The 27903-nt window shown below is 32.3% G+C and overlaps 1 protein-coding gene across 4 annotated transcripts in view; it reads left to right on the top strand.

Moving 5' to 3' along the window:
- Positions 1–24129, top strand: part of LOC130442381 (tyrosine 3-monooxygenase) — a 46212-nt gene extending 22083 nt beyond the window's left edge. For 2 of the 4 annotated variants that reach the window (XM_056776438.1, XM_056776437.1), the window contains exons 2-9: positions 6974–7085; positions 9570–9638; positions 14698–14960; positions 15879–16102; positions 17257–17379; positions 17480–17689; positions 18943–19069; positions 22969–24129. In XM_056776438.1, the coding sequence (XP_056632416.1) occupies positions 6974–7085; positions 9570–9638; positions 14698–14960; positions 15879–16102; positions 17257–17379; positions 17480–17689; positions 18943–19069; positions 22969–23370 (1530 nt within the window). In that variant the 3' untranslated portion in view covers positions 23371–24129. The remainder of the gene's footprint in view (positions 1–6973; positions 7086–9569; positions 9639–14697; positions 14961–15878; positions 16103–17256; positions 17380–17479; positions 17690–18942; positions 19070–22968) is intronic. The other 2 variants (XM_056776440.1, XM_056776439.1) reach the window with 1 other exon arrangement.
- The last annotated feature ends 3774 nt before the right edge of the window (positions 24130–27903 follow it).

Below are 27903 nucleotides of genomic sequence, written 5' to 3'. Positions count from 1 at the left end.
CTGGTGGACTAAGTACCTGGCTCAATAAAGAAAACACAAAAATAATAATAATAATAATAATAATAATAAAAATAATAATAATAAATAACCTCAGGGGACTAAATCTTCCAAATAGGGAGCATGAGGTAGTAATTCAAACTTTAGGTAGTAAATAAAAATTATCCCAAAAAACTGACGCCCCCTTTCAGTCCATTGTTTTGGTTTTGTTTTGGGTGTGAAGTGTCGAACCTATCTTTCATCTATGGCTTATGGATTTTTTTCAACATTTCTAGATTTCTAGATCCATCACCTCATTTGGTGGACCGCTGCGATGCTGGCCATGATAGCTCCCAATATTTCACTGTTCATAACTTAGGAACAGCCTCAAAATAGAATCTATTTGATATTGGCTGGACTAATGCCTTTCAAATAAAAGTATTGCATCACAAAACGATCACCAATTTTTTCTATACTTACAAATTCGATGAAAACTCCTCCTGATGTTGGCAATTTTGCATTTGCCCTGTTTAAAACTGCCCCATTGCCCTGCATAACCATCCATGGTACTTCGTCTAAGAAACCATGCTTCAAATGCTTCAATACGATTGATTGTGGTGGCCTTTAGTGTCTATACTTCGTATAGCAGGATATAAAACACCCAATCATCCTTTGATTCAGTTTCAAAGTCACTATCAACATTTTTATCGAATTAATCGTCGTTTTAGTTAACATTTTCTTCAGTGATTTCAAAATTCTAAGGCAATAGCTCATTTGGATCTACAAATCCTGTAATTTAAACTTGTATTTTAAGTTATATTGGATATAATGCTATAGCACGTGATAAAACTATATTGGCAACTAAAAAGGGTTTCGTTGAAAAATTTTCTATCAGCATAAAGTTGAAAGTATCCTCTTCATTTTGTACAGAATGGTCTTTTCAATACGCCTGAGTTATCAAATTTTGCGAACTCGCCGTTTTTTTTAGTGAATCGGTATTTCATAATTTCAGTCTATCTGGTACTTTTTTGAGAGGATATATTTGTTAGAAAATGCTACACCACAGGGTTTATGATAAATAGATTAACCATGTAAAGACAGTTCCAGACAGAGTCGAATCAACTTCAATATTTTGAACACCCCAATAGAAAACAAGAAGCTTCTTTCATCCTCTTTCACAACTGAAGACCTAAACGGTCACATCCTGTTTGATAAAGGAATTAGAACCGGTAATTAATGGGATTTATAAGTTTTTTAGGCAACCCGAAGATAACTGATAAGAGGTACCTGGAATTTGATGCAATAAGCCTCATATTAAGAAACAAATCTGAACTGAGTCGTAAATTTGAATAAATATGTATAATAATGCCTAAAATATGTGTTTAATCTGATAACATAGGATTATTTATGAAATAACGCTTCCTTATATCGAAATGTGCTAAATTTCGTTGATGCAACATTGAATCCCTTTCTTCAATGGACGCGTGGTTGTTGACGTAGACCTGTGATTCTAAATGACCCCAAAAAAATAAATCCAATGGTGTTAAATCACACGATCTAGGGGGTCAATTGTGATCACTGAAACGAGAGAGTTCACGATCTGGAAATGACTCAAGCAGTAATTGAAGTGTTTCATGGACTGTATGGTATGTGGCAGCGCAAAAGACAAACTTGTTATGGATGCTTTTGTTTCTCAATAATCAGTTGCGGGTTCTCGGAAGCCTAAACGGAGCAATTTTGGCGATTAACAAACTGATCAAAGTTTTGCTCAACTGACCAGCAACCAATTGTTGATATTCAATAATCCATTAAAGAAACTCTTTTCGCTGTGCATGGTCATAAGGCTGTAAGCATGGAGTTCGAAGCTCCTAGATTATCGACACTATAATGCGATTCTTCGATGTTGTTATTTACATATCGTTTACTGAGATCATTAGAAGGAAATCACAAGTTTTAGTTTATAGCTTATAATGAGCAATTTGGTTTTTAGTTTCATATTTTCGCGGTACCTTCGTTTTTTGGCGCTAGAAAATAAAAAAATCATCCGATTTCGATGATTTTTTTTAAATCTTCGTTTTTACGGCGGATTTGTGAATAAAAATATGGGAAATATCTCATTTGAAGATCATAAATGCATTTCTTTGCATATAATTGTTCATAATTTTTTTTACAAAGCTTTAAATGCTGTTCATATATTTTTTTTGTCAATCTACACAAAAGAACGAATATTTTGGAGTAAAAAAATGTTTGTTTAATAATTTTTTATCTCATTTAAAGATCTCAAATGGTTTTTTGATTTTAAATGTTATCATAAACGTTCTAGAAAATCAAAAAATCATCCGATTTCGATGATTTTTTTTAAATCTTCGTTTTTACGGCGGATTTGTGAATAAAAATATGGGAAATATCTCACCTGAAGATAATAAATGCATTTCTTTGCATATAATTGTTCATAATTTTTTTACAAAGCTTTAAATGCTGTTCATATATTTTTTTTGTCAATCTACACAAAAGAACGAATATTTTGGAATAAAAAAATGTTTGTTTAATAATTTTTTATCTCATTTAAAGATCTCAAATGGTTTTTTGATTTTAAATGTTATCATAAACGTTCTAGAAAATCAAAAAATCATCCGATTTCGATGATTTTTTTTAAATCTTCGTTTTTACGGCGGATTTATGAATAAAAATATGGGAAATATCTCACCTGAAGATAATAAATGCATTTCTTTGCATATAATTGTTCATAATTTTTTTACAAAGCTTTAAATGCTGTTCATATATTTTTTTTGTCAATCTACACAAAAGAACGAATATTTTGGAATAAAAAAATGTTTGTTTAATAATTTTTTATCTCATTTAAAGATCTCAAATGGTTTTTTGATTTTAAATGTTATCATAAACGTTCTAGAAAATCAAAAAATCATCCGATTTCGATGATTTTTTTTAAATCTTCGTTTTTACGGCGGATTTATGAATAAAAATATGGGAAATATCTCACCTGAAGATAATAAATGCATTTCTTTGCATATAATTGTTCATAATTTTTTTACAAAGCTTTAAATGCTGTTCATATATTTTTTTTGTCAATCTACACAAAAGAACGAATATTTTGGAATAAAAAAATGTTTGTTTAATAATTTTTTATCTCATTTAAAGATCTCAAATAGTTTTTTGATTTTAAATGTTATCATAAACGTTCTAGAAAATCAAAAAATCATCCGATTTCGATGATTTTTTTTAAATCTTCGTTTTTACGGCGGATTTATGAATAAAAATATGGGAAATATCTCACCTGAAGATAATAAATGCATTTCTTTGCATATAATTGTTCATAATTTTTTTACAAAGCTTTAAATGCTGTTCATATATTTTTTTTGTCAATTTACACAAAAGAACGAATATTTTGGAATAAAAAAATGTTTGTTTAATAATTTTTTATCTCATTTAAAGATCTCAAATGGTTTTTTGATTTTAAATGTTATCATAAACGTTCTAGAAAATCAAAAAATCATCCGATTTCGATGATTTTTTTTAAATCTTCGTTTTTACGGCGGATTTATGAATAAAAATATGGGAAATATCTCACCTGAAGATAATAAATGCATTTCTTTGCATATAATTGTTCATAATTTTTTTACAAAGCTTTAAATGCTGTTCATATATTTTTTTTGTCAATTTACACAAAAGAACGAATATTTTGGAATAAAAAAATGTTTGTTTAATAATTTTTTATCTCATTTAAAGATCTCAAATGGTTTTTTGATTTTAAATGTTATCATAAACGTTCTAGAAAATCAAAAAATCATCCGATTTCGATGATTTTTTTTAAATCTTCGTTTTTACGGCGGATTTATGAATAAAAATATGGGAAATATCTCACCTGAAGATAATAAATGCATTTCTTTGCATATAATTGTTCATAATTTTTTTACAAAGCTTTAAATGCTGTTCATATATTTTTTTTGTCAATCTACACAAAAGAACGAATATTTTGGAATAAAAAAATGTTTGTTTAATAATTTTTTATCTCATTTAAAGATCTCAAATGGTTTTTTGATTTTAAATGTTATCATAAACGTTCTAGAAAATCAAAAAATCATCCGATTTCGATGATTTTTTTTAAATCTTCGTTTTTACGGCGGATTTATGAATAAAAATATGGGAAATATCTCACCTGAAGATAATAAATGCATTTCTTTGCATATAATTGTTCATAATTTTTTTACAAAGCTTTAAATGCTGTTCATATATTTTTTTTGTCAATCTACACAAAAGAACGAATATTTTGGAATAAAAAAATGTTTGTTTAATAATTTTTTATCTCATTTAAAGATCTCAAATGGTTTTTTGATTTTAAATGTTATCATAAACGTTCTAGAAAATCAAAAAATCATCCGATTTCGATGATTTTTTTTAAATCTTCGTTTTTACGGCGGATTTGTGAATAAAAATATGGGAAATATCTCATTTGAAGATCATAAATGCATTTCTTTGCATATAATTGTTCATAATTTTTTTTACAAAGCTTTAAATGCTGTTCATATATTTTTTTTGTCAATCTACACAAAAGAACGAATATTTTGGAGTAAAAAAATGTTTGTTTAATAATTTTTTATCTCATTTAAAGATCTCAAATGGTTTTTTGATTTTAAATGTTATCATAAACGTTCTAGAAAATCAAAAAATCATCCGATTTCGATGATTTTTTTTAAATCTTCGTTTTTACGGCGGATTTGTGAATAAAAATATGGGAAATATCTCACCTGAAGATAATAAATGCATTTCTTTGCATATAATTGTTCATAATTTTTTTACAAAGCTTTAAATGCTGTTCATATATTTTTTTTGTCAATCTACACAAAAGAACGAATATTTTGGAATAAAAAAATGTTTGTTTAATAATTTTTTATCTCATTTAAAGATCTCAAATGGTTTTTTGATTTTAAATGTTATCATAAACGTTCTAGAAAATCAAAAAATCATCCGATTTCGATGATTTTTTTTAAATCTTCGTTTTTACGGCGGATTTATGAATAAAAATATGGGAAATATCTCACCTGAAGATAATAAATGCATTTCTTTGCATATAATTGTTCATAATTTTTTTACAAAGCTTTAAATGCTGTTCATATATTTTTTTTGTCAATTTACACAAAAGAACGAATATTTTGGAATAAAAAAATGTTTGTTTAATAATTTTTTATCTCATTTAAAGATCTCAAATGGTTTTCTGATTTTAAATGTTATCATAAACGCTCTAGAAAATCAAAAAATTATATGATTTCGATGATTTTTTTTAGATCTTCGTTTCTACGGCAAATTTATGTCAAAAAATATAGGAAATATCTCACTTGAAGTTTTTATATGGTTTTAAGATTTTAAATTCTCTTTAACCGTCAATCTTAGTTAAATACCATTTTTTTAATAGTGAAAATTTTCAATTTTTCAAAGTTAAGTTGTACACTTGAATACAATAAGTGATTTTGTATTTTGACTTCAATAATTAATTAAACAAAAAGGTGAAAACGATTATATGTAAGAAAAGGTCAATTTTAAGAGAAGTTGGTATTATTTTTAATTGTAAAAACATGACAAATCAACATTTTTGTATGAATTTTTCTTCCAATTTGTTCGTTTTTTTGTGTAGATCATGAAAAAAAATATAACAACTTCATTTGATTATTTGGAAAAAAGTTATCAACCATTATACGTGAATGAGTGCATTTTCATGAACATATAAAGCACTGAAACCAATATGTTTCCATTTTTTTTTATTCCAAAATTTTTTTTTTAAAAAAAACTCATCGAAATCGGATGATTTTTCGATTTCCAGAGCCAAAAACGCGATAGTATAAAATTACCTGCAAATTTTTGAGAAAAATTGAATTTCAAATAGGACTTTAAAGAAATGATATACTCAACCGAGCCTGAGTACAAAATCAAGCGGAAATAAATATCGAAAATATGTAGAAATACATTTTTATCTATTCTATGTCATATTTTGTTGGTTTTTACATCAAATATTCCGTCAGGTAAAGCTAGAAGTGAGAAAAATGCATATAAATTCAATATGTATACAAAATGGACAATTACTTTATTTTTGCTTGAAAAAAACTTGAGAATTTACTGCAACACCTGCAACTAGACCTTTCAATACAATAAAGAGAGAATAAAAAAGTTTATTAACTGACCGTGATTGAAATTGTCATTGGATTTTTTGTTTCCCTTACTTTTGAAGGTCAGGTACATACAACCCAGCCCCGGAAACAAAGAATACGCTACCTAGAACCATAATTATTGATAATTTCATTTGAGCAGATAATTAGACAAATCAAAATTCATGAATAATTATCGTATTCCTAATGAAAATTAGTATTGGAATGAAAGTCGGTGAAGTAGATTGTGAATGTCACGTAGGCATATTGCATGTTTTCAAGGTAGACATTCTAATTTTTATTTAATAAATATGCGAACTTATAGAAATGCCTTCGTATTTTTTGCTAACTCTCAATAAATCTACTTCTTGATTTATGTTAATCTCCCAGGAACTAAATTATCACATCTTGCTGATATGAATCAACGTAGTTTGTTACTTGTAGAAAATAATTTCAAATTAATTGCATTACAATTTTTATTCAACTATAATAAAATGTCGAACTCAAACAAGTTTTCTGTGGATTTGAATTTTCAACAACTTTTTCGTGTTGTAATTTTGTCATCCAGAACTTCTCTTGTTAACCATCTCTCGACAGGAAGTTAATTTCCGATCTTTTAGTCGCTTCCTTCTGCAAGAGACAATACCATTACACTTTTCGAGAACGGCAGATTCTAGTCTTGGTAATATTGCGAGCTTACAATAATCTGTTCTTGATTCAAGATAGAAAATAGTTCGACCTGAATACATGTTAAAATCTGTTGAATTTTCTCATTCATTCTCAAAAAATTTATGTTTAAATAATGAGATTGAAAAATTCATTCTTATTTTTTCCTCTAGAACGGTTATCCGGCAAGGCGACGCTCTTTAGTGGACGACGCCAGGTTCGAAACGTTGGTAGTAAAACAAACTAAACAAACTGTTCTTGATGAAGCCAGACAAAGAGCAAATGGTGAGTTATTATAATCATAAGATGTTAAAATCGAAGAATTCATTCGACAATAACCTTTTTTACTTTGATATTTGTCAATCTGTTAAATGTTTTGAAGCTTTGCGGTAACTTGCATATTAATTTGGGGAAATGAAAAGTGTTTGTTTTGTAATATATGTTATGTGTATGCTATTTAATGTAATACTTCGTAATTTATACTTATTTAAAGTATAGTAAGGGAGCTTAAGAAAGGAATTTGCTATGTTGACTTTCTCAGGAGCGACTCAAATCCGATAGCTTCCATGCGTTGTATCATCATGAACTCTGTCTCTGTTTGTCTTATACTATAGTGAGTGTTAATTATTTTTCAAAAAATTCCTACATAATGTTAATATTAAAGAATACACGACATCGCTTTTCGAAAAAAGAGATCGGCAACTATCGCAGGATATGTGTAATGACTTAATAAGAAAAGAACAGGCAGGATTCACAGCAGGAAGGTTGTCAATAGATCAAATGGACACAAATCATTCCAGAAAATATAAAAATGTACACCAATGTACCAAGAAAAGAATAATGGATAGCTATAGAAAAAGAATGGTACCTCAGACACTATTCATCAGTAAAACATTGAAATAACGCTTTAGATAAACGGCTTCCACAGCTATTCATACACATCGCTCTCTTTTGTTGGAATTGTCCATCATTCTGCATAAATATAGTTGCATTTCGTTTATGCAGCATTGAATCTCTTCCTTTAATACACTCGTAATTGTAGGTTTGTTGACGTAGAGCTGTGATTCTAAATAACCCCATAAAAATAAATCCAATGGTGTTAAATCACACAATCTAGGGGGCCAATTCTGATCATTGAAACGAGTTTCATGAAATCTGTGATAATGGAGAGCTGTAGGAAATAATTGAGCCTCAGTCACTATTCATCATTGAAAAATTGGAAAAAATTCTGGGTTGTATGATGGATGGAAAGGTGAATACGTTAAATTAGATGAAATGTTGCGAAGATTAACAAATGAACATGAGTAAGACTGTTATTGAATATATTGACGGAAAGTGATTGTTTCGGAATAGCCATGCGAGAAGATCAGAAAATACCAGATGGGAAGAAAGAGTTACCGACTGAAGTTCCATAATTAATGGAAAACTGGAAATATATTAGAGTTAGTACACTTTGGCGTTTAGTTTTGCTACAATACCACTAAGAAAACGCTTTATATATATACATATATATGAAAAAAATCTATTATTGAAAATAATTCAATTTGAGCCATTCGAGTGTTTCGAAACGATTATTTCGCAGTTTTATATAATCAGCATCACTTTTAAATCGTCGATTCAAGGCTTAAATCCTGTATATGTCCCTACTATAAGGGTATTTGTAAAAACACTTTGTATAAATTCTAAATTTATACAGTTTTCAGTAGTTTTTGAATAAAATTTGGAAATATAGACATGGTTATGTAAAGGAGAGTCAAAATTGTCAGGAAGTTTATCATTTAAAAGTCGCAGAATGCATTCAGGAAGTTTTTCTTCTCTGAACTGTAATAAATTGGACTTCCCAGATTTGTCATAGACCATTTTGAATTAGAAATGTTTCTACTGTATCTTCAAATTCGCATAATCGAATGGCAAAATTGAAATATCTTTGCTGAATATAACGGATGCAGTTTCTCAAACCAACAAAGACGAAATATACAACCCTCAAGGCAAAAGAAACCAAAAATATCAAGAATATAATATACCTCACAGCGCATGGCTTTACGATCAAGTTGTGAACGGTTACAACGTTTATTTAGTGATGGATATCTTTCAGAACCAACTGTGTTTCGATGATATATACGCGTCGTCACTAACTACAAAGTAGACAGTTGATTTTTACCTAAAAATAATGTAACAGTCATTGAATATCCACTCTATTACCCTGATTTGACCATATGTGATTTCTGGCCATTCACAACCTAACGAAACATTCACGCAGCTAACGTGTTATGACAAAGGATGATATAGATGAAACGATTTATCAATTTTTTAAAAATTTCTAGTTGTAGAAGCTTCGGTTACTAAAGTGCATTGTTGTAAATCGTGACGACTTTGATGATCAATGGAAACTTTTTCCTGAAAAGCCTCAAAGTATACAGCGTCACCTTTGTATGGAGATTGATTCAAATTTTGGGCAAAAAGTGAATTTTTTAAAAACAATCACGAAGCTTTTTGCAGATCTGTATAAAACGAAAAGCTCCATTAACAAATATACCAGGCATATTTGAAAATATCTTTGGGGTAAATAAATGTTTGTGTTGTAAAAATGATGCTTTATTTTGTACTTTTTGTGCTTTATATTCATTGTAATCATTAGTATCGTTTCTTGTATCAAAAATATGTTACAATTTTTATTTTCGAAAAATTTCTTTTACGTTATTCGCATTTTCGTTGCAAATTTAGCATGGTTGAGCACGTTAGATGTTTGCACGGTATTTTTAATTCTAGACACATTAGAACCTGAGATAATCGATGATACTCCAATTCAAAAAGACGCCGAACAAACAACAGAAGACGGTAAGTAGCATTCAAACCAAACTAACCTCAATATTCATTTGTATTGTAAATACTTAAAATTGTTTATTTAATTGGGATATTGAATGTTGTGTATTAACCGTAGTCTATTAAGTAAAAGAACTGATGAAAATTAACAAAAAAAAAAATGTTTACTAACTTGCTTGCTGGGCTATTTATGCCAACGAATACTGATTCCGCATTCTGGTTTCAATTAAATTGTTTTTAATGCGTCGTTATGATCTTTTAGAAAGTTTTCACATACGAGGGAAATTCTAGGAACGCTTTTATATACAAACCTTCAATTTCTATCAAAGAAATGAGTATAATCTTGGAAAAAGATGTAGTTTTCTTTTGAGTTTATACGATTTTCCAGCCTATCCGGAGCTTTAATGTCACGTGAAAAATGCTTCTATAAGAAATCCTTCTAGAGCTAGAACAAGCTGCTTTAGAAAGTACCAGATAAACATATACAAGGGATATTTAGGACAAGAAATCTTTTTGAAACTCGCAAAGAAAGTTGTTAGTAACCTATATGAAAATATGCTATTCTAGATCTACGAAGACATTCCCTGGCACAACAAAAGATATACAAAAATTTTGGGAAAAAATATGTTAATTTTTAACGTAATCTCGATACTCTTTTCATAATAAGAATCGTCAAACCATAAACTGCAGACATCACGTCTTCATTGCCTGTAGATGGAACTTTCTTTACCTTCTTTGGAGCCGGATTTTTTTCGGACGTGAAGTGACGGACCCACGTTTCATCCAAGGTTATGAAAGGGCGCAAAAATTTCTGTGAAACATTGATAAACACATCTTCACAACACTGTTGTTCCATTGTTTGCCCAATCCAACTTGCGCACAGCTTTCTCATGTTCAAATTTTTGGTTAATATGCGATGTACCGCATTTTTTGAAATGTTTACTATGTCTGCTAGCTCGAGCACTTCCAGTTGATGACCGTCCAGTACTACAGATCACTGCGGTCTAGTTTAAACAATATTTTACTGTTGATATCGAAGAAGCAGTTTCACCCAGAGTAGAATCTAGTTCAGCTTTCATATTGGTTGGGCTAACGCCTTTCAAATACAAGTTCATATGCAAGATATTTTATCGTTAAAATCAATCAACTTATAACCACATTATTCGTATCAATTACCTCAATTCAGTAATTCTGAATTACTTTAAAACGTGTATTGTGAATTAATTTATTGTATCCCCTCGTAAAATTTAAGAGAAACTCTTCAATAAAAACCTAATAGCGTGTAATGTGCGTCTAGAAGTGTAATTGTGTTAATGATAATTAGTATTAATGTTATATAATCTCCCAATTTCACTAGAATGATTATACATTGTTTCCTCAATTTTTTTTAATGCTGTACGCTCTGAATACTTATAAATACTTTTTAAATATAATAATCGACGATTCGTTCAAATTAGTCATTACTTTACAGAAAAATATGAAAACAAAAAAGTCAGATCATAACAATTGGAGCGTATGAACAGAAAATATTCTTAAGACCGATTGCTATGTATAAAAATAACTCTTCCGGCAACTTTAGAGACTGAAAAATATAACCACATTATGTTAGAATCATTTCAAATGAAATTTTCTTTGTGTAACGAGTTTTCTATAAATTTATTTCCAAGAGCAATAGCTGCAAAGTTAGAATTTTCGAATAAAGTGCTGGTTTGCAAAGGAAAAATTGAACACTACAACCTACAAGTTCAAGATGAATATCCACAGACATCTCCCCACGGCAAGCATCAATCGAACTATTCGAGTGTACAAGGGTCTATCCTCTTGAACTTGCTGATGGTGTAGAAAATTCAAAGACGGACGTACAGATGTCCATGGCGAACAACGTTCTGGTCGGCCATCGTTTTCGGACGAATTAATCTCGAAAATAGGAGATGCAATGCCGAAAGATCGAAGGGTAACGGTTCGGGACTTCAACGAGATGATTCCTGATGTCACAAGACTATGAAATATCTCTTAGGATAATAAGTTAAAGTTTGTACAAGATGGGTTCAGAAAATACTGACGGATGATAACAAACTGCAACGTGTGGAAGCGAAGAAATCGATGGATATTTTGGAAGCAAATTTTGTCTGTTTGCAAAGTTATAGCGAGTGTCATTGGGATAGGAAAATGTTGTTATTGTGAGAAATTTCCGCCTACTGAGGCAGCAATTGATGCAGATCAATTAGACGTTGAAGAGCCTTTAAAACAAGAAGATAATCAATCTCATAAATGGAATGCGTCTCCAACTGGACGGGCGTCCACGCATCTCCCTTACATCCCACACCAAACCCCCTGGTGATTACCATTTCTTAATGTGGACTCAGGCATAAAGAAAACGTTACATCGCATGCAAAAATGCATCGTTCTAAAGGGAGGGAGTTTAAGTTTACCAAACATGTATTATTCATTGCCAATAAACGTGTTTTCATCGTAAAAATTCTTCGGGAACCTTATTTAGAGACAAGCCTCGGACAAGACTAAGAACTATGGTTTTCTAAGTTTTCCCGAAATAAAACAATGTGCTAAAAGAGACATTTCAATACCGCTGATTAGATTGGGAGGATCGTTAAAGAACAGGTGAAAATCATTTCGAAAGAAATCTTGTGGTCATAGATTCTTTGAGAATAATTCATCATCATAAATTTTCAATATTATTGAATTACCAGAAGAAATTAGTTACATAGATCTTATACAAGTAACTGAAACATTCAGTTTACCTTTCATGTATAAGAATAAATAACTTTAATGATTATAAAGACCTTATGAATTCTCAAGTCGTTAAATTAAAAGATCAATCTTGCGTAACAAGCAAGCAATGTAGATTTTTTTTTACTTTTTGTTAAATTTATTAACCAATCGAGTTAGCAGAGCATATCGCTAACCTTGCAATAATAACATAAGAACTTGACATGATTATGTGATCTTGAATGTTTTGTAGGATTTTAGGAAATTATTTGAACCTATTTACAAACAAAGAGGTAAATAATATATCAAATTTACAGAAAAAATACGACTTATAGAATACCATTGGTATAATATAACAAATATTAAGATCTAGTTATGTATAAGGCCGTAGATATTTTCATATTAAATAGATACTTGAAAACCGCGATTAATATTTGTGTCGTTTCATGGTTAGGGACTAGAATTTTCAAGGTAGTATCCTACTCTTTCTAATTTTGGTGTTTTTTTACAACAAAACCACCAATTTTTTCATCTTAAAAATAATCTACCGCGACGCCATTGATTATAAAATGTCACTAAATTAGCTAAACTTGAATATAGCGTGAAATTTTTTCCCTTTTTTCCCAACTGCAGATATTTCATGTGAAAAGGAATTTAATTGTGTAAAGAATGGGTGCCGAGTAACAAGTAAAGTGCAACTTCTCTCTCACAAAGGCCTGGAAATCGCTTTTATGATGTCAAAAGTCAATTTTCACTCTCCATTTATCAAGAAGAACTAGATTTAGTGGTTAAGCCTTAAAAATATGGTCTCCGAGACTAGCACTCTGAAAATATCGTTAAAGTAATGATATAAGTAACACGAGGATTCTCCAGACATTTTTTCCTTTTGACTAATTTAAATTTTCGTTAGAAAAATTAGTGTCATACCTCACACATGGGTTTTAAAATCATATTCAAAATATTTATAATTGGATTCGGCTTCTTCAGGTGTTGAAAAACGTTGACCTGCCATTTTATTTCTGATCTGCGAGATTAAAAAGAAATCATTGGGTGCTAAACAAGGACTCTACGGCGGATGACCCATCAATTCGATGTGTGAGAGCTCACATTGTCGAGGTGGAGAATGGTTGGTTTTCTGCAATTGGTTTTCTTTCTGGATAACAAATGTTGGTATACCCTTCAGATTTAACAGTCCGACGTTGCCCTAATACTGTTATTCCAAAAAACAAACGAAGTGCTTCGTGTGCAAACAACTTTTGTTGACTCTGGCTTATCTTCAAAGATGTATAAAGTCGATTGTTGTTCAATTTGGGGTTCTTATGTATAGATCCATGCTTCGACGTCTGTCGCGATCTTTTGGACATCTTTCAGTGTTTCTTTTTTGAGCGATTGTCAAATTATGTGGTATTCAACGCGAATAAATCTTTTGAGAGCCAAATGTCAATGCAATATTGAAAGCATAGTGGATCTGATGCCCCAGTATGCCTCAATCTCACGCACAGCATCGATGTTTTCTGGTACAATAGCCGATTTAGGACGAAATTTATGAATTCGGAACCGTTCATCACCAGAAGTCGAGTTGATTAGCAAACTGCTGTTGGTTCAATTCAAGTCGAAAATCGTAGAAAATCATCGCACGAGAAGGTTAGCAATTTAATCCCTTTTATGACCAAGGTGAACGATTCAATGGGCAAGGAGCCGTAGAAGAGAATGGAGAGACCATGTTGATAGCAAAAATTGTAAAGGAAAAGAAACCAGACACAACTCGACCTCCTGGACGACCACCTATAAGGTGGTATGAAAGCTGGTCCTCAGCATCCCAACTACTCCTGGCAAACCCTTGATGAAAATTCAGGACCTAGTCCTAACGTAAGAAGAAGAAGGAGAATGATTCAAGTATCTCTAAACAAATAAATACATTATGAAGCCTTCACCATTAGAAACCTCAAGCTTCAATATGGCACTTATTACTAACGTAGCAGCTCTAAAATTATTAAAACTTGTAATAAATATTTTAAATTACACTCTACAAGTTTTATATATCTAGTACGAAATTGTCTTTAAGCAATGTTGCCACACTTTGAATATAATATGGAAACTAGGGTAATTTAGAACAAACCATGTGGAACCCATTTTTTTTGATACAAAATATTGGACGTTGAGTGGAATTTGACTCAAATCACCACGTGGAGCTGTTGAAAAAACTTTGTGATCATAGTTTAAAAGCGATATTAGTAGTAGTAGCTTATCACTATAAAGTAGACATAATTTTAACAGGCATGAGCTATTAATGACAAAACATAACCTAAAACTAACATGTCGTAAAATTATATATTTTTTTATTTAGATACGGGTTTGACAGAAGAAGAAATTGTACTAGCCAATGCAATCGCCGAAGGCCCGGAAGCAGAAAAAGCCAATCAAAGAGCCGCCTTGATTTTGCGTTTACGCGAAGGAATGAACTCACTTTCGCGCGTACTTAAAACCGTCGAAAAGTACCAAGGTATAGTTATCCACTTGGAGACTCGTCCAAATCAACGAGACAATGGACAATTGGATGCTTTGATCAAGATCGAAATGACACGTGTCAATCTACTACAACTAATCAAGGTTTGTATAAACATATTCATACATAATTTTTAGTCTAAAAGTAATTGTTCCCTTGGATTATGAATAATTAATCGAATCTAAATCGGTCAGTATCAAAACAAGAACGGGAAAGTGCACATACACTACTGCAAGATACATTGTACATTGTATATTACAAAATGGATTGAATTTCGATTTTTATACACTAGTTTCAGAAAAATAATGATCTAAGCATCAATTTTCTTAAAAAAAAAACGTTTGAATGAAAATTGCATAGGACTACATCATAGATCTCTTCTGGATTAATGAAAATTTCACTATATCTTTTCCATTACGGTTGTTCTACCCACCATAAATCACTAAAATATTGGGAGCAATCTTATTCATCAACGTGGTATTATCAAGTGGTCTTCCAGATTCCTAGATTCATCTCCAAATGATTTTTTGGCTATTTGAAATCAAACGGCTTTAAAAAAATCACAGATGGTTGTATATCAGTCTTATGAATCTTTAGTTCTTTCTTGTAGCTTTATGTCTTTATTTTATACTTTGATCAATTCCTAACTTCCTTTTGTTAACTTTAATTTCTCTTTTTGCTTAATCCCTCTCGTTAGTTTCAGTCATCAATTTTATAAAATTATCTTTCATCATTCTATTTCTTTTTTCTTGTGTATCATGTCCATAAATTGAAATTTGTATTAACACAAATAGAAATCGGAAATTCTAATTTTTTCAAAACGTATTTTGATACTAATCTGCTTGCAATCCAATTAATAGGGCACTCCAAACCCGTAGAATCCAGAGGAACAGTTATATTTTTATAATTTGGATAGTGTCCAGATTTAAATACCCATAATGCGTAAAATTTTAGTTAACACCATGTAGACGATAAGTAAATTATGCAATTTTCGAATATATAATATATTCTTGATGTTTCAGGGTCTCAGACAATCAGGCACCTTAGAACACGCTACACTCATAGGCGAAGACAACATTTCTGCTAAAAATCCATGGTTCCCGAGACATGCAAGCGAATTAGACAGCTGCAATCATTTGATGACCAAATATGAACCAGATTTAGATATGAACCATCCAGGATTTTCTGACAAAGAATACAGAGCTAGAAGAAAAGATATCGCAGAAATTGCTTTTGCATACAAATAGTGAGTTGATGTTTTTTTTTTAAATGGAATCGAATGACAGTAGCGTAAAGTTTGTTCTCACAGAAAATGTTTATTTCTAATTGAAAAATCAAGCGCTAGTTTTGATCTCTAGACAAGAATTTTAACGCGGTTCATTCTAAAATCTTTTATATTAACCTGGGCTCCTTCTATCTTACAGAACAACCTTTCGGGCCAAGTTCAAATCCCAAATTACGATTACTCCTCATAATTAACTAGAAAAAGTTATCGAACTATCAGAAACGTTTGTCTAAACAGCGACCAGGTGATGTTATTAGCTCAGACGTTGTTGTATGTCCAAAAACTAGTTTCTTCTCGACAAGGTCAATCCTTACAATGCGATAAACGGTTTAAAATATATGGATTTTGTTCACACCGACCTCAGTTGGTGTTACCTGGAAGTTTAAAGTTAGATCTAACTTTGATAATGAAACCTCTTCTAATTTATTCCCTCCTACAAGTCCAAAAGTCCTGCCTTGACTCCACACCAGGAGGATTTTTATCACTTGATCATGAGTATGAACAAACGCATTAGACAAATAAATCAGGTGTTCGAGAATTGGTGTCAACAAGGACTTCCTAGACTCCATGATAGTTGGGCGAGATACACGTAGTGAAAGTCGTAACTTAAACTTTTTATTGAGCCCTCGACCTCTTGGAATTGATCTGATTTTCTTCAATCTTCGGCATGGGATAGAGTTGACATGGATTGAGATACACCATGAAGATATTGATCACATAGACATCATAGATGTATAACAAACTGTCAAATACTAAATTAAATACTTTTTATGGGGTCTCGGAGTTTTTATGTCACTGATTATAGTGTATTCTACATGTGAAATCCATTTACATTGAAATGTAACGGACGGGAATTAGTCATTGTTGTTGTCTTTGAAATCTCTCTTGGAATAACTAATCAGCTTTTTCTTTTCATTGATTGTTTTTAGAATGTTTCAACACGTAAAAACAGAGGTCAAGATTGCAGTTAATGAAATCTGTTATATAATGATGGTTCGATCAACTTAATGCAATACAAATACAAACTATGCGTTGTCATTTGAATGAATCTGCGGTTTTGTTTGTTTATTTTAAAGTGGCGTACATACTGGAATTATCAAATTGTTTTTTTTTAGTGGAGAACCAGTTCCTCACATCGAATATACAGAAACAGAAAACAAAACTTGGAACGCCGTTTTCACCACAGTATGTGAACTCATGCCGAAACACGCTTGCGCGGAATACAGGAAGGTTTTCAAGTAAGTTTTAACTTATATTTGATTAGAAATTATTTACTCATATCCAGTATAATATCGTTTTATGGATAATATAATATTTTTATTTGGTTTTCTTTTGTAGGATTTTACAAGAAGAGAAAATATTCACACCACACAAAGTACCCCAACTCGAAGAAATGTCCAATTTCATGAAAAAACGTACAGGTTTTACTTTACGTCCAGCAGCAGGTCTTCTTACAGCCAGAGATTTTTTGGCTTCGTTGGCTTTCAGAATTTTCCAAAGTACACAATACGTTCGTCACACTAAAACTCCTTTCCACACACCAGAACCGTGAGTACTTTGTTTTTTCAATAACCAATAGTTTAGGTACTACGAATCAAATACAATACGTGGTTTCAAAGTTACATTATTGGTTTTTTAAATGCGAATGTTAGACTAAGAAGCTAAGAAACAATAAAATATTGTTGTGAGATATTTATTTTGACATTTTCTTCTTCATAAGGTTCTTGCTCGGTGTCTAATATTCATCTCTCAGCATGGTTTAGTTCACCATCTTGTGTCGACTGCTGGAACCATTTTTGTCCATCTCATTATTTTGCAATAGTAAAGCCACTTGATATAGTTGACATTTTAGTATTTTTCATATAAAAAAAACACAATTTGGTGATAGGTAAATCTAATTAATTATCAATCGGAATCGAAATCGATTGATGCCGATTGAGGATGATGCCCTTGATGGATCCGAATGGTGCTCGCAATTTATCGTCTAATCAAGCGATTGACAACCTTTCACCAGGTCATAAAGACTCTGTGTTGCTTGTATTAGCGGATTACAGTGTCTTGGTTTTCGATGTATTGGTGAATTAATGTTAATTACCTTAATTAATATATCTAAACTGTTTTAAACCATTCGGAGAAATTGATTGTAATCTGTGTTAGTATCTAGCAGAACTTGATGTGAATTTTTAAGAGGAAAGCGGCTTCTCAGCTGATATATCACTCTTTTGAACAGTATCTTCTCTTTTTCTCTTTTGTCTTGTCTTTTTTTCTACCTTGGTTAATACTAAACAGCTTTTCTACTACAAGAAAAGTTAATAAAATTTGGTTTGTAAGCCTATGGTACGAACAAACATTTATTTTTGTCATCGTTTCCTTCCATATCGAGTAAAATCAATTTTTAACCAATTCGTGCCATTAAATGTTCATCAACGCCTCTGGTGTCATCAAAGAGCTTGATATAATTGAATCTGTCTTCCATTATACCAAAATAGCGAGGCTAATAGAGTATCGTTCGAATTTGAAATTGGAAATTAAGGAAGAGAGACAACGGTAAACCTTTACTTTCCATCGTTTCGGAATTAATTTAACGGAAAGATGTAAAGAAACGTCTGTAAAATAAAACTCTTACTTTTTATCATTTTCGTGTGCTCTACTGTATAGATTTAGTTTAATAAGATTTGTTTCCTTGACGAAAGAAAATTACATCGTATAGCTTTTAAATCGAAATCTCTTGGGATGTTTTTGAAATTTAATAACGAATTTTTCCGATTGAAAGTTTTATTTTTACGTTTTTGTCTTTACAGAGACTGCATCCATGAAATTCTAGGACACATGCCGCTTCTCGCCGATCCAAGCTTTGCACAATTTTCACAAGAAATTGGACTTGCATCTCTTGGAGCCTCCGATGAAGAAATTGAAAAATTATCTACTGTAAGTATATCAGAAAATAAAACAGAATACAATTCAAGTTTAGCAATTGTAAAATTGAGAAACATTCTATTGTATAAAAACAATTAGATGTAAAAATTGTTTCTATGTAAGTGAGCACTCGAAGGGTAATGAGATGATGCCTAGAGATATTGATCTTGATACATCTGTAGGTTGTAGCGTATGGGAAAAACGTGCCTTGGTAGTTTATCCAAAAAGAGGAATCCCTATAAATTGACGTTCTCTACGTATGCGGGCGAACTCGATAATCATAAACCTGCAGAAACTGCTCTATGGGAAATTATGTTGGACAGAGTATCTGCCGGGGTAGTATCGATAAAACAAAGTCAGGTCAGCGACCTTTCTTTTGCGCTCTAAGCTGTCCAAGTTTCCGGGCAACTTATAGGATAGCCTATAAGCTCTGTTCTGTACCGAGTCGACCATCCTCGGGGTATTCCCCTAGCTCCAAATGTGCGAGCAATTCTTCAAAGATGGACGAATATCGGCCTTGTTGAGGATTCGAAACTGTATAAGGTCGTGAAGCTGCCTTAGATAATTCGGTAACGTGACTATGTTTCCAAACTGATATTTTACGTCTAGATAGAACCAAATCCTGAGTTGCAATGCCAAGTTTCTTCGTAAAAACAGCTGCTTTGGACTTTGCTGCATCAAACTCTTTTAGATTGATTCTAATTTAATTCAAAATGTTTTGAGATTCGGTATTGGTGGTGATAATTTGTTGTTAGATGGACGAATATCGGCCTTGTTGAGGATTCGAAACTGTATAAGGTCGTGAAGCTGCCTTAGATAATTCGGTAACGTGACTATGTTTCCAAACTGATATTTTACGTCTAGATAGAACCAAATCCTGAGTTGCAATGCCAAGTGTCTTCGTAAAAACAGCTGCTTTGGACTTTGCTGCATCAAACTCTTTTAGATTGATTCTAATTTAATTCAAAATGTTTTGAGATTCGGTATTGGTGGTGATAATTTGTTGTTAGATGGACGAATATCGGCCTTGTTGAGGATTCGAAACTTTATAAGGTCGTGAAGCTGCCTTAGATAATTCGGTAACGTGACTATGTTTCCAAACTGATATTTTACGTCTAGATAGAACCAAATCCTGAGTTGCAATGCCAAGTTTCTTCGTAAAAACAGCTGCTTTGGACTTTGCTGCATTAAACTCATTCAGATTGATTCTAATTTAATTCAAAATGTTTTGAGATTCGGTATTGGTGGTGATAATTTGTTGTTAGATGGACGAATATCGGCCTTGTTGAGGATTCGAAACTGTATAAGGTCGTGAAGCTGCCTTAGATAATTCGGTAACGTGACTATGTTTCCAAACTGATATTTTACGTCTAGATAGAACCAAATCCTGAGTTGCAATGCCAAGTTTCTTCGTAAAAACAGCTGCTTTGGACTTTGCTGCATTAAACTCATTCAGATTGATTCTAATTTAATTCAAAATGTTTTGAGATTCGGTATTGGTGGTGATAATTTGTTGTTAGATGGACGAATATCGGCCTTGTTGAGGATTCGAAAGTGTATAAGGTCGTGAAGCTGCCTTAGCTAATTCAGTAACGTGATTATGTTTCCAAACTTATATTTTATGTCTAGATAGAACCAAATCCTAAGCTGCGATGCCAAGTTTCTTTGTAAAAACAGCTTCTTGGGACTTTAGGTGTTAGCCTAATTTATTGGGAAATAAAGTAGGTGACAAGATGCATCCTTAAAAAACACTAATAGCGACGTGGATGTCAAAAATGTCGAGTAATATTGATTAATGTCGGTATCAATATGATATTTTGTTAAAGACTAAAAGAAGTGGAAACGTCGAAACTAATTTTTTCCTAATAAATGTCCGAAATTTCTTTCATTTAGTCACATCTAGAGTTATACAGGAATTGAAAGAAAAAAAACTCGAGCTCGTAACTTGCTTCCTGTGATGAGGCTGCTACAGAGGGACGGGCAGACGTTTTCGTGAAAAATCATAACAAAAACATGAGGAATAATCCCATGAAGGAACAAAAAACTTTATTTATTTATTATTGAACAAACCTCAACCGTATTTTGAATGGTGATTTCTAATAATTACAAGTTTGTCAAGAGATATTCTTAAAAGTTGTACTCAAGGTTTTATAACTTGTGCGTTGTACCCTTGATTAATTTATTTTTTCCAATTACTATAGTATGAATCAACATTGTTGTTGCTACTATCGTAAACCTACCTTAGTTTTTTCTTCAATGTTAATGTCTGTATGTGTAGGATATATGTAACAGGCCTAGTTTCTTCTATTTCAACATAAATGCTTAACCATGTGCAGATTAGGTAAATGCATTCAATGCACTATCCAATGGTCAATAGTGCATAAATATTCTTGACCATGACATATAAGTCGCATTTTTTTAATAAAAATCACCTTTTTCGTTTCATACCATCCACTGAAGGTGATTGAAGTGGTTTCATTGCTACTTTTAATGTATTAGAATTCCACGCAATATTTTTTTATGCAACTATTTATACATTTCGAAATTCTCGTACTTTATTCAATTAATCTACTATTTATTAGTTACAATGTTTTCGCAATTATTTATCATTATAATATCAGTTAGAGAGTACTTGAAAGCGCAAATGTGTTTCTTAAATATCATTGATCTCGTTTTTTGATGATGTGAAGCTTAATCAAACATCAAAATGGATTCTCTACACTGTTTGTCCCGAATTATTTCAATAAAAAGTTCGTAATTTGTTGGAAATACACTTTCTTGTATTCGCTACTTCTTTAATACACAATTATAGGTATTCAAACCACTATTAATACACCACATAAATCTTTTTTCTTCAATAATAGTTCCTGGTAACTCACCCTGGATTTAGGTTGTCAGTCCACCTCTTTGGTGGTCAACCTCCACTTTGAGTTTCATTTGGAAATCGCTATTTTCTTCTCCGATGTTTCTGGTAGTCCAATTCTTCAGCTATATCGCATATAGTACTGCGTCGTTCTCCCAAAATCGGTTTTTCTCACTGGTAACACTTCTCAGCTTTTTCGAAATACACTTTCTTGTATTCGCTCCTTCTTTAATCAGCTGACAGCTTCTAGGAAGCTACGGCACAATCTTTGACACAATTACTGGTATTCAAACCACTATTAATACACCACATAAATGTTTTTTCTTTGATAATAGGTCCTTGTAACTCACCCTGGATCTAAGTTGTCAGTCCACCTCTTTGGTGGTCAACCTCCACTTTGAGTTTCATTTGGAAATCGCTATTTTCTTCTCCGATGTTTCTGGTAGTCCAATTCTTCAGCTATATCGCATATAGTACTGCGTCGTTCTCCCAAAATCGGTTTTTCTCACTGGTAACACTTCTCAGCTTTTTCGAAATACACTTTCTTGTATTCGCTCCTTCTTTAATCAGCTGACAGCTTCTAGGAAGCTACGGCACAATCTTTGAAACAATTACAGGTATTCAAACCACTATTAATACACCACATAAATTTTTTTTCTTCGATAATAGGTCCTTGTAACTCACCCTGGATCTAAGTTGTCAGTCCACCTCTTTGGTGGTCAACCTCCACTTTGAGTTTCATTTGGAAATCGCTATTTTCTTCTCCGATGTTTCTGGTAGTCCAATTCTTCAGCTATATCGCATATAGTACTGCGTCGTTCTCCCAAAATCGGTTTTTCTCACTAGTAACACTTCTCAGCTTTTTCGAAAAGCGGTACACCATCTTCAACCAAAAAACGAATGATGATTTGTCGCGCAACAGACACTGGTACAGACCAGTCTAATATCCAGTACAGCCCCTTTGAGGGACACTAAATTTTACGCGAATATACTCAAAAATTTCGGTTTATATTTCAACCAAATCTAAGCTGGTTAATTTTTTTTTCAGATATACTGGTTTACTGTTGAGTTTGGTCTATGTAAAGAAAATGGCGAAACTCGAGCTTACGGAGCCGGTCTCCTGAGCGCTTACGGCGAACTTCTTCACGCTCTATCTGAAAAACCCGAACACAGAGCTTTCGATCCAGCAAAAACTGCCCTCCAACCTTACCAAGATCAAGAATACCAACCGGTTTATTACGTGGCAGAGAGCATTGAAGATATGAAAGATAAATTCAGAAGATGGGTGTCTCAGATGTCCAGACCGTTCGAAGTTAGATTCAATCCGCATACAGGAAGAGTGGAGGTCCTAGACTCTGTAGATAAACTAGAATCACTTGCACATCAGTTGAATACTGAAATTATGCACTTGACGAATGCCATCAATAAAATGAAAGCTCCGGTAATATAAATTAGAAATTTGGATATAGCGTTTGGCTGAGTTGGTGTGACTGTGTTCTGATTTGGAAGATTTTGAAAAAAGTAAACTATTCACTTAATTGATTTGAGGATTTTATCACAAAATATATATGAACTTTTTTCTAATTAACCAAATAATTGCTATTTATATTATGTATAATGAGACTTTGCCAAACTATTTCCAAAAAAAAAAAAAGATTTACAGATATTACAGATCATCGAAAATTATTCAACGTGTGTATAAAGTCGTTCTAGTTGTATATTATAATATTGTGAATTACATGAATGAGTGATTTCACGTCACAATGTCTAAGAATGTCCTCGACAACATCAGTGACGGTTTCAAACTAAATGTTAGTGTTTACTATAAATGTGGATTATTTAAATTTTGCACGTCACTGATTTGATTATTTTATGAAATATTTATTTTCACGAATTCATGTAATTCCTATTCATACTTAGAGTATTATTAGTAGTGAGTGTAGCTTTGTGATTTCACAATTAGTGCACCACTAAATATATCTGCGATAAATATGTTTTTTGTATAGGGTGGATCTCGCCTTTCCTGTATTATTATTTCTTTTTTCATTATTATTATTTTTTTATTGCGCATAATGCATGCCCCGCAAATATTATTTAAATAATTTAAATTAATTTTATTTAATGCACCTGCACGAGATTGTTAAGTTAAATGTATTATAGATGTATATGAGAAACATATATTGAATAAAAAATTGTGCAAATATTAAAATTTGTTTCATTCCACCATTTTCCTACATGTCTCCAACATCCTTTAAGTATTTTACTTGAGGCTTCGTCCACTTATACAGTGTGTTCTGATAATAAAGATGAAATATATTTAGACTTGACAGAAGCTTTTGACACTTTACCTCATCACATTCTACTATAAACCTTATAGAACATGATAATAAAAAGTGTAGCGCATAGTTTTTTCAAAATTTTATTTGCAAAATAAAAAAAGTCAAAGAATAGACAAAATAAATATAAAAAAGAAAGTGATACTATTTACATAATGATACGTTTTCAAATCGAGGAAGTTTCTACAATTCGGCAGCCTCGAGACAAACAAAAGTACTAGAAATCCGACGAATATATTCTTTCCACGACAACTTATTACAATACTCAAACAGAGATAATTTGAATACGTAATTAAATCTCCAACAGAACTTTTAGTGGGGTCTTTGTACTCTCCCAAAGTGGTGCTGTGACTGCTGATAGCTTGTACGACTTCTAGAAGTCCCAAACTAGAGCTAAAGATGATTATTGAGTTCCAAACCGTGTACTTCCAAAAGAACTTTCAAGAAAAATATGCCTCTAGAAAGAAACCTTGAAACAAAGGGTCCACACAAATATACCACACCATTGGTGGCCTTAAGCACTTCCAGTCTGTAATCAATTTCAAGCATGTAACATGTCGCCTGTGATTGTACTAAAAGCTTGTGTGATGCGGCGTTTCAAGTAATCAATGTCATTAAACGGTGTCCGGTAAACAATAACCCCACAAGAAGAAGTCGAGGTGTGTTATGTTTGGAGACCTTGGTGGCCATGGAATTGGGCCATCCCGTCCAATCAATTGGTTGGGAAAAGTTTTGTTGATGTATTCCCGAACTGCTGTCAACCAGTGTGGTGGTGCACCGTCCTATTGGAAGTAAACAATCGGCAGTCATTCTTCCAACTGAGGAAGAGCAAAGTTTTGAAGCATATTCAGGTACACGCAGCCAGTATCTGTGGTTTCTATGAAGAATAAAGGACAAATGATTTTGTTGTGCATAAGTCCACAGCAAACATTAACCTTTGGGTTGTCCAGTTGAAGCTCGATTACTGCATGTGGGGTTTCAGAGCCCCAAATTCGTACGTTCTGGCGGTTTATTGAACCAGACACATGGAACGTGGCCTCTTTATCATACTCAATACGTTGCAACATGTTTACGGTAAATTCCACACGTTTTGGTCGATCTGTTGGTAACTGCAGTAACTGTAGATTGTTGTCATACAGACGCAACTGTTTATGAAGAACCCTGTGGATTCTGGTTGTAGGCTTTTGGAGTTGCCTGACGAATTCAAGTTCTCGGATTGTGCTGGAATGTTTGCCGTATTCGTTCCACATTTTCTGGACTTTTATCCAATACTGATCCGGTATGAAGCTTGTATGCCACGGTCTGGATGGCGGATCTCTTTGGAATTTAGTCCTGAAGTTTCGTTGAACCTGTGTATCCGATTTCGTCTCTATTAATCATGACACCCATTGAGCTTTTTGTTGTGGTGTCCACATGTTCACTTATAACTGTTCAACCTATTGAAAAAAACTTTATTAGTTGCAGTAATGTAGCAAATTATTAGCTTTTAGACAAACATAACATCCATTGGGTATTGAGCCTCTTTGTGTCCCATATTATCTTCAATGGTCTTGCATCATCCATTATCTGTAAATGACCCAAACTGTCTTTGCTCTATAAGTAATATAACCTCAAAACCTTGCGGGATTTGAACAAATCCTAACTTCTCATCGTGGTTGGTCAGCCTGAATATAACTCACTCTGCGCACAAGATGACATTTGATCAAAAAAAGAAAATACATTCGAAAGATTCAAGAGCGAACTTAAAAGATATCTAAGGAATATCCCAAGAAGAGGTATGAATTAATTGATTGACAGTTTTTGATCTAAAACTGACTTAAAACGTATATAAATTGTTGAGCTATATTTATGAAATGATGATTTTATGCTTTAGTTTACTTTACTTAATTGCTTTTACATCTTTAATCGTGTGAACAGATTTTGGTTCATTGTTGATTCACGTCAGCTCTATATTTCTATCATACAGCACCGTAGATTGTGGAACTGTCTTATAAACGCGTAACTTGGCGATTTAAAATCTACATTTAATTGTTCAGTTTTCATTTATCGAATTCATCTGAGTCCTTAGTAGAAACTTTTGAAACAAGAGATAAAATACACGTTTTAACGAATTACAGAATGAGCGTTGATGTTTGTATACAATAAACAACATAACCTCATTGTTTATTAATTATATTTCTTCAATTATCATACTTTGTTAAAGTATGGCAACGTTGTTTAAATATGGTCTTGTACTTATTCTTTGACGTATATCAATTTTCTCATCGTGAAAATTTCTTGTAACTCATGACTTGTAATATAAGAGGCATATAAAAATTTTATTGAAATAATGACATTAGAACTTCAAATAGAATTATGACTTTTATGAAAATATAATCTAAATTGAAAGTTATGCCGTCTAATCCTGATTGTCCTGTTGCAGCTCAATGCATTGCGATAAAATTTAAATATAATGAAAACCAACAACTTGGTAAGCTCACTAAGCTTTCAGCTTCTAATTTATTAACTCATAAAACTTCCTGATATTTTTATACGCTTATAAGATTAGTATCTGGGGTTGTCTTACAGCAAGTGGGAAAAATTCGAAGCAAATCATTAGTCCCAAACAAACCCAAATCATCGTCAAATAATATAAATTGTTGGATAATAGAAAATGACCCACACACTCAATTGATTTCACTTTTTATTTGTCGCTCCCGAAGTTTAGAGATCAACACATAAAGCATTCGATTTGGAAAAGCCACAGGAAACTTTGTGAAGAAAAATTATGAATAGGAAATGAAAATTGCATTTGTGCAGAGAAGAAATGCATTTTGAAAAGTGCAACTCAAACGATTAAAAAAGGAAAGGATCTACGAGTTATCTGTTATGCAGGGTGGCCAAAATCTACTTTGAGCCCCATGGAAATTGGTTATAAATTAGCTCAAAATACTGGTAGTTTAACTCTGAGTAACTATTCATTAAGAAAATTCATTTATTCTTTACCAAAAATAGTGAAAACATAATCCAATATTCATGTTTTTACTGCATTAATCTGTTTCTCTATTTTCGTTGACTCTGGTTTCATTTTCTTCGTCTGCAGAATAATACTCAATATATGTCCAATTAACGCCTGCACAGTTTTCGAAAGCGACACTGAAGTGTCAACCAAGTGCAATTGAATCACTTTAAAGGGGACTAAGATATTCTATAAATGCTGCTCGATTAACAGCGCCAAATTTGAAAATGTCAACAAAACGAAGGACAGCCCTTCATTAACACATCAATTTTCAAATATATAAATCTGAATATAAACACGAAAACATTAATTTTTTTTATAGAATCATCTCCACCACAAACGTCTCACAGTTCTCTGACATCAAATGACGAATCTTGTCGATGTAAGGTCCTCAAGGATCAATCTGCGCAAGCTAATGATATAAATCTATCAGACACTTTTTGGGATAGTCTCATCGCTTTCATGCAAGAAAGTTGTAAAGTTATGGAAAAATTCAAACCGGGTAAGCTTCAACATATGAAAGATAATAATAAATCTGAATTGATAATAGAGAAAATAATAATTTACTATAAATAAATTTAATATTTCCAGAGGGACTAACATCTGCCCAAAAGGATGCTAAAATGAAAGAATTGCTCAGAAAAATAGA

This window comes from Diorhabda sublineata, chromosome 4 (genome assembly GCF_026230105.1).
Source record: "Diorhabda sublineata isolate icDioSubl1.1 chromosome 4, icDioSubl1.1, whole genome shotgun sequence".
Taxonomy (NCBI): Eukaryota; Metazoa; Arthropoda; class Insecta; order Coleoptera; family Chrysomelidae; genus Diorhabda; species Diorhabda sublineata.
Note: the sequence above shows the minus strand (reverse complement) of the source record. Positions and strands in the feature narration are given on the sequence as shown.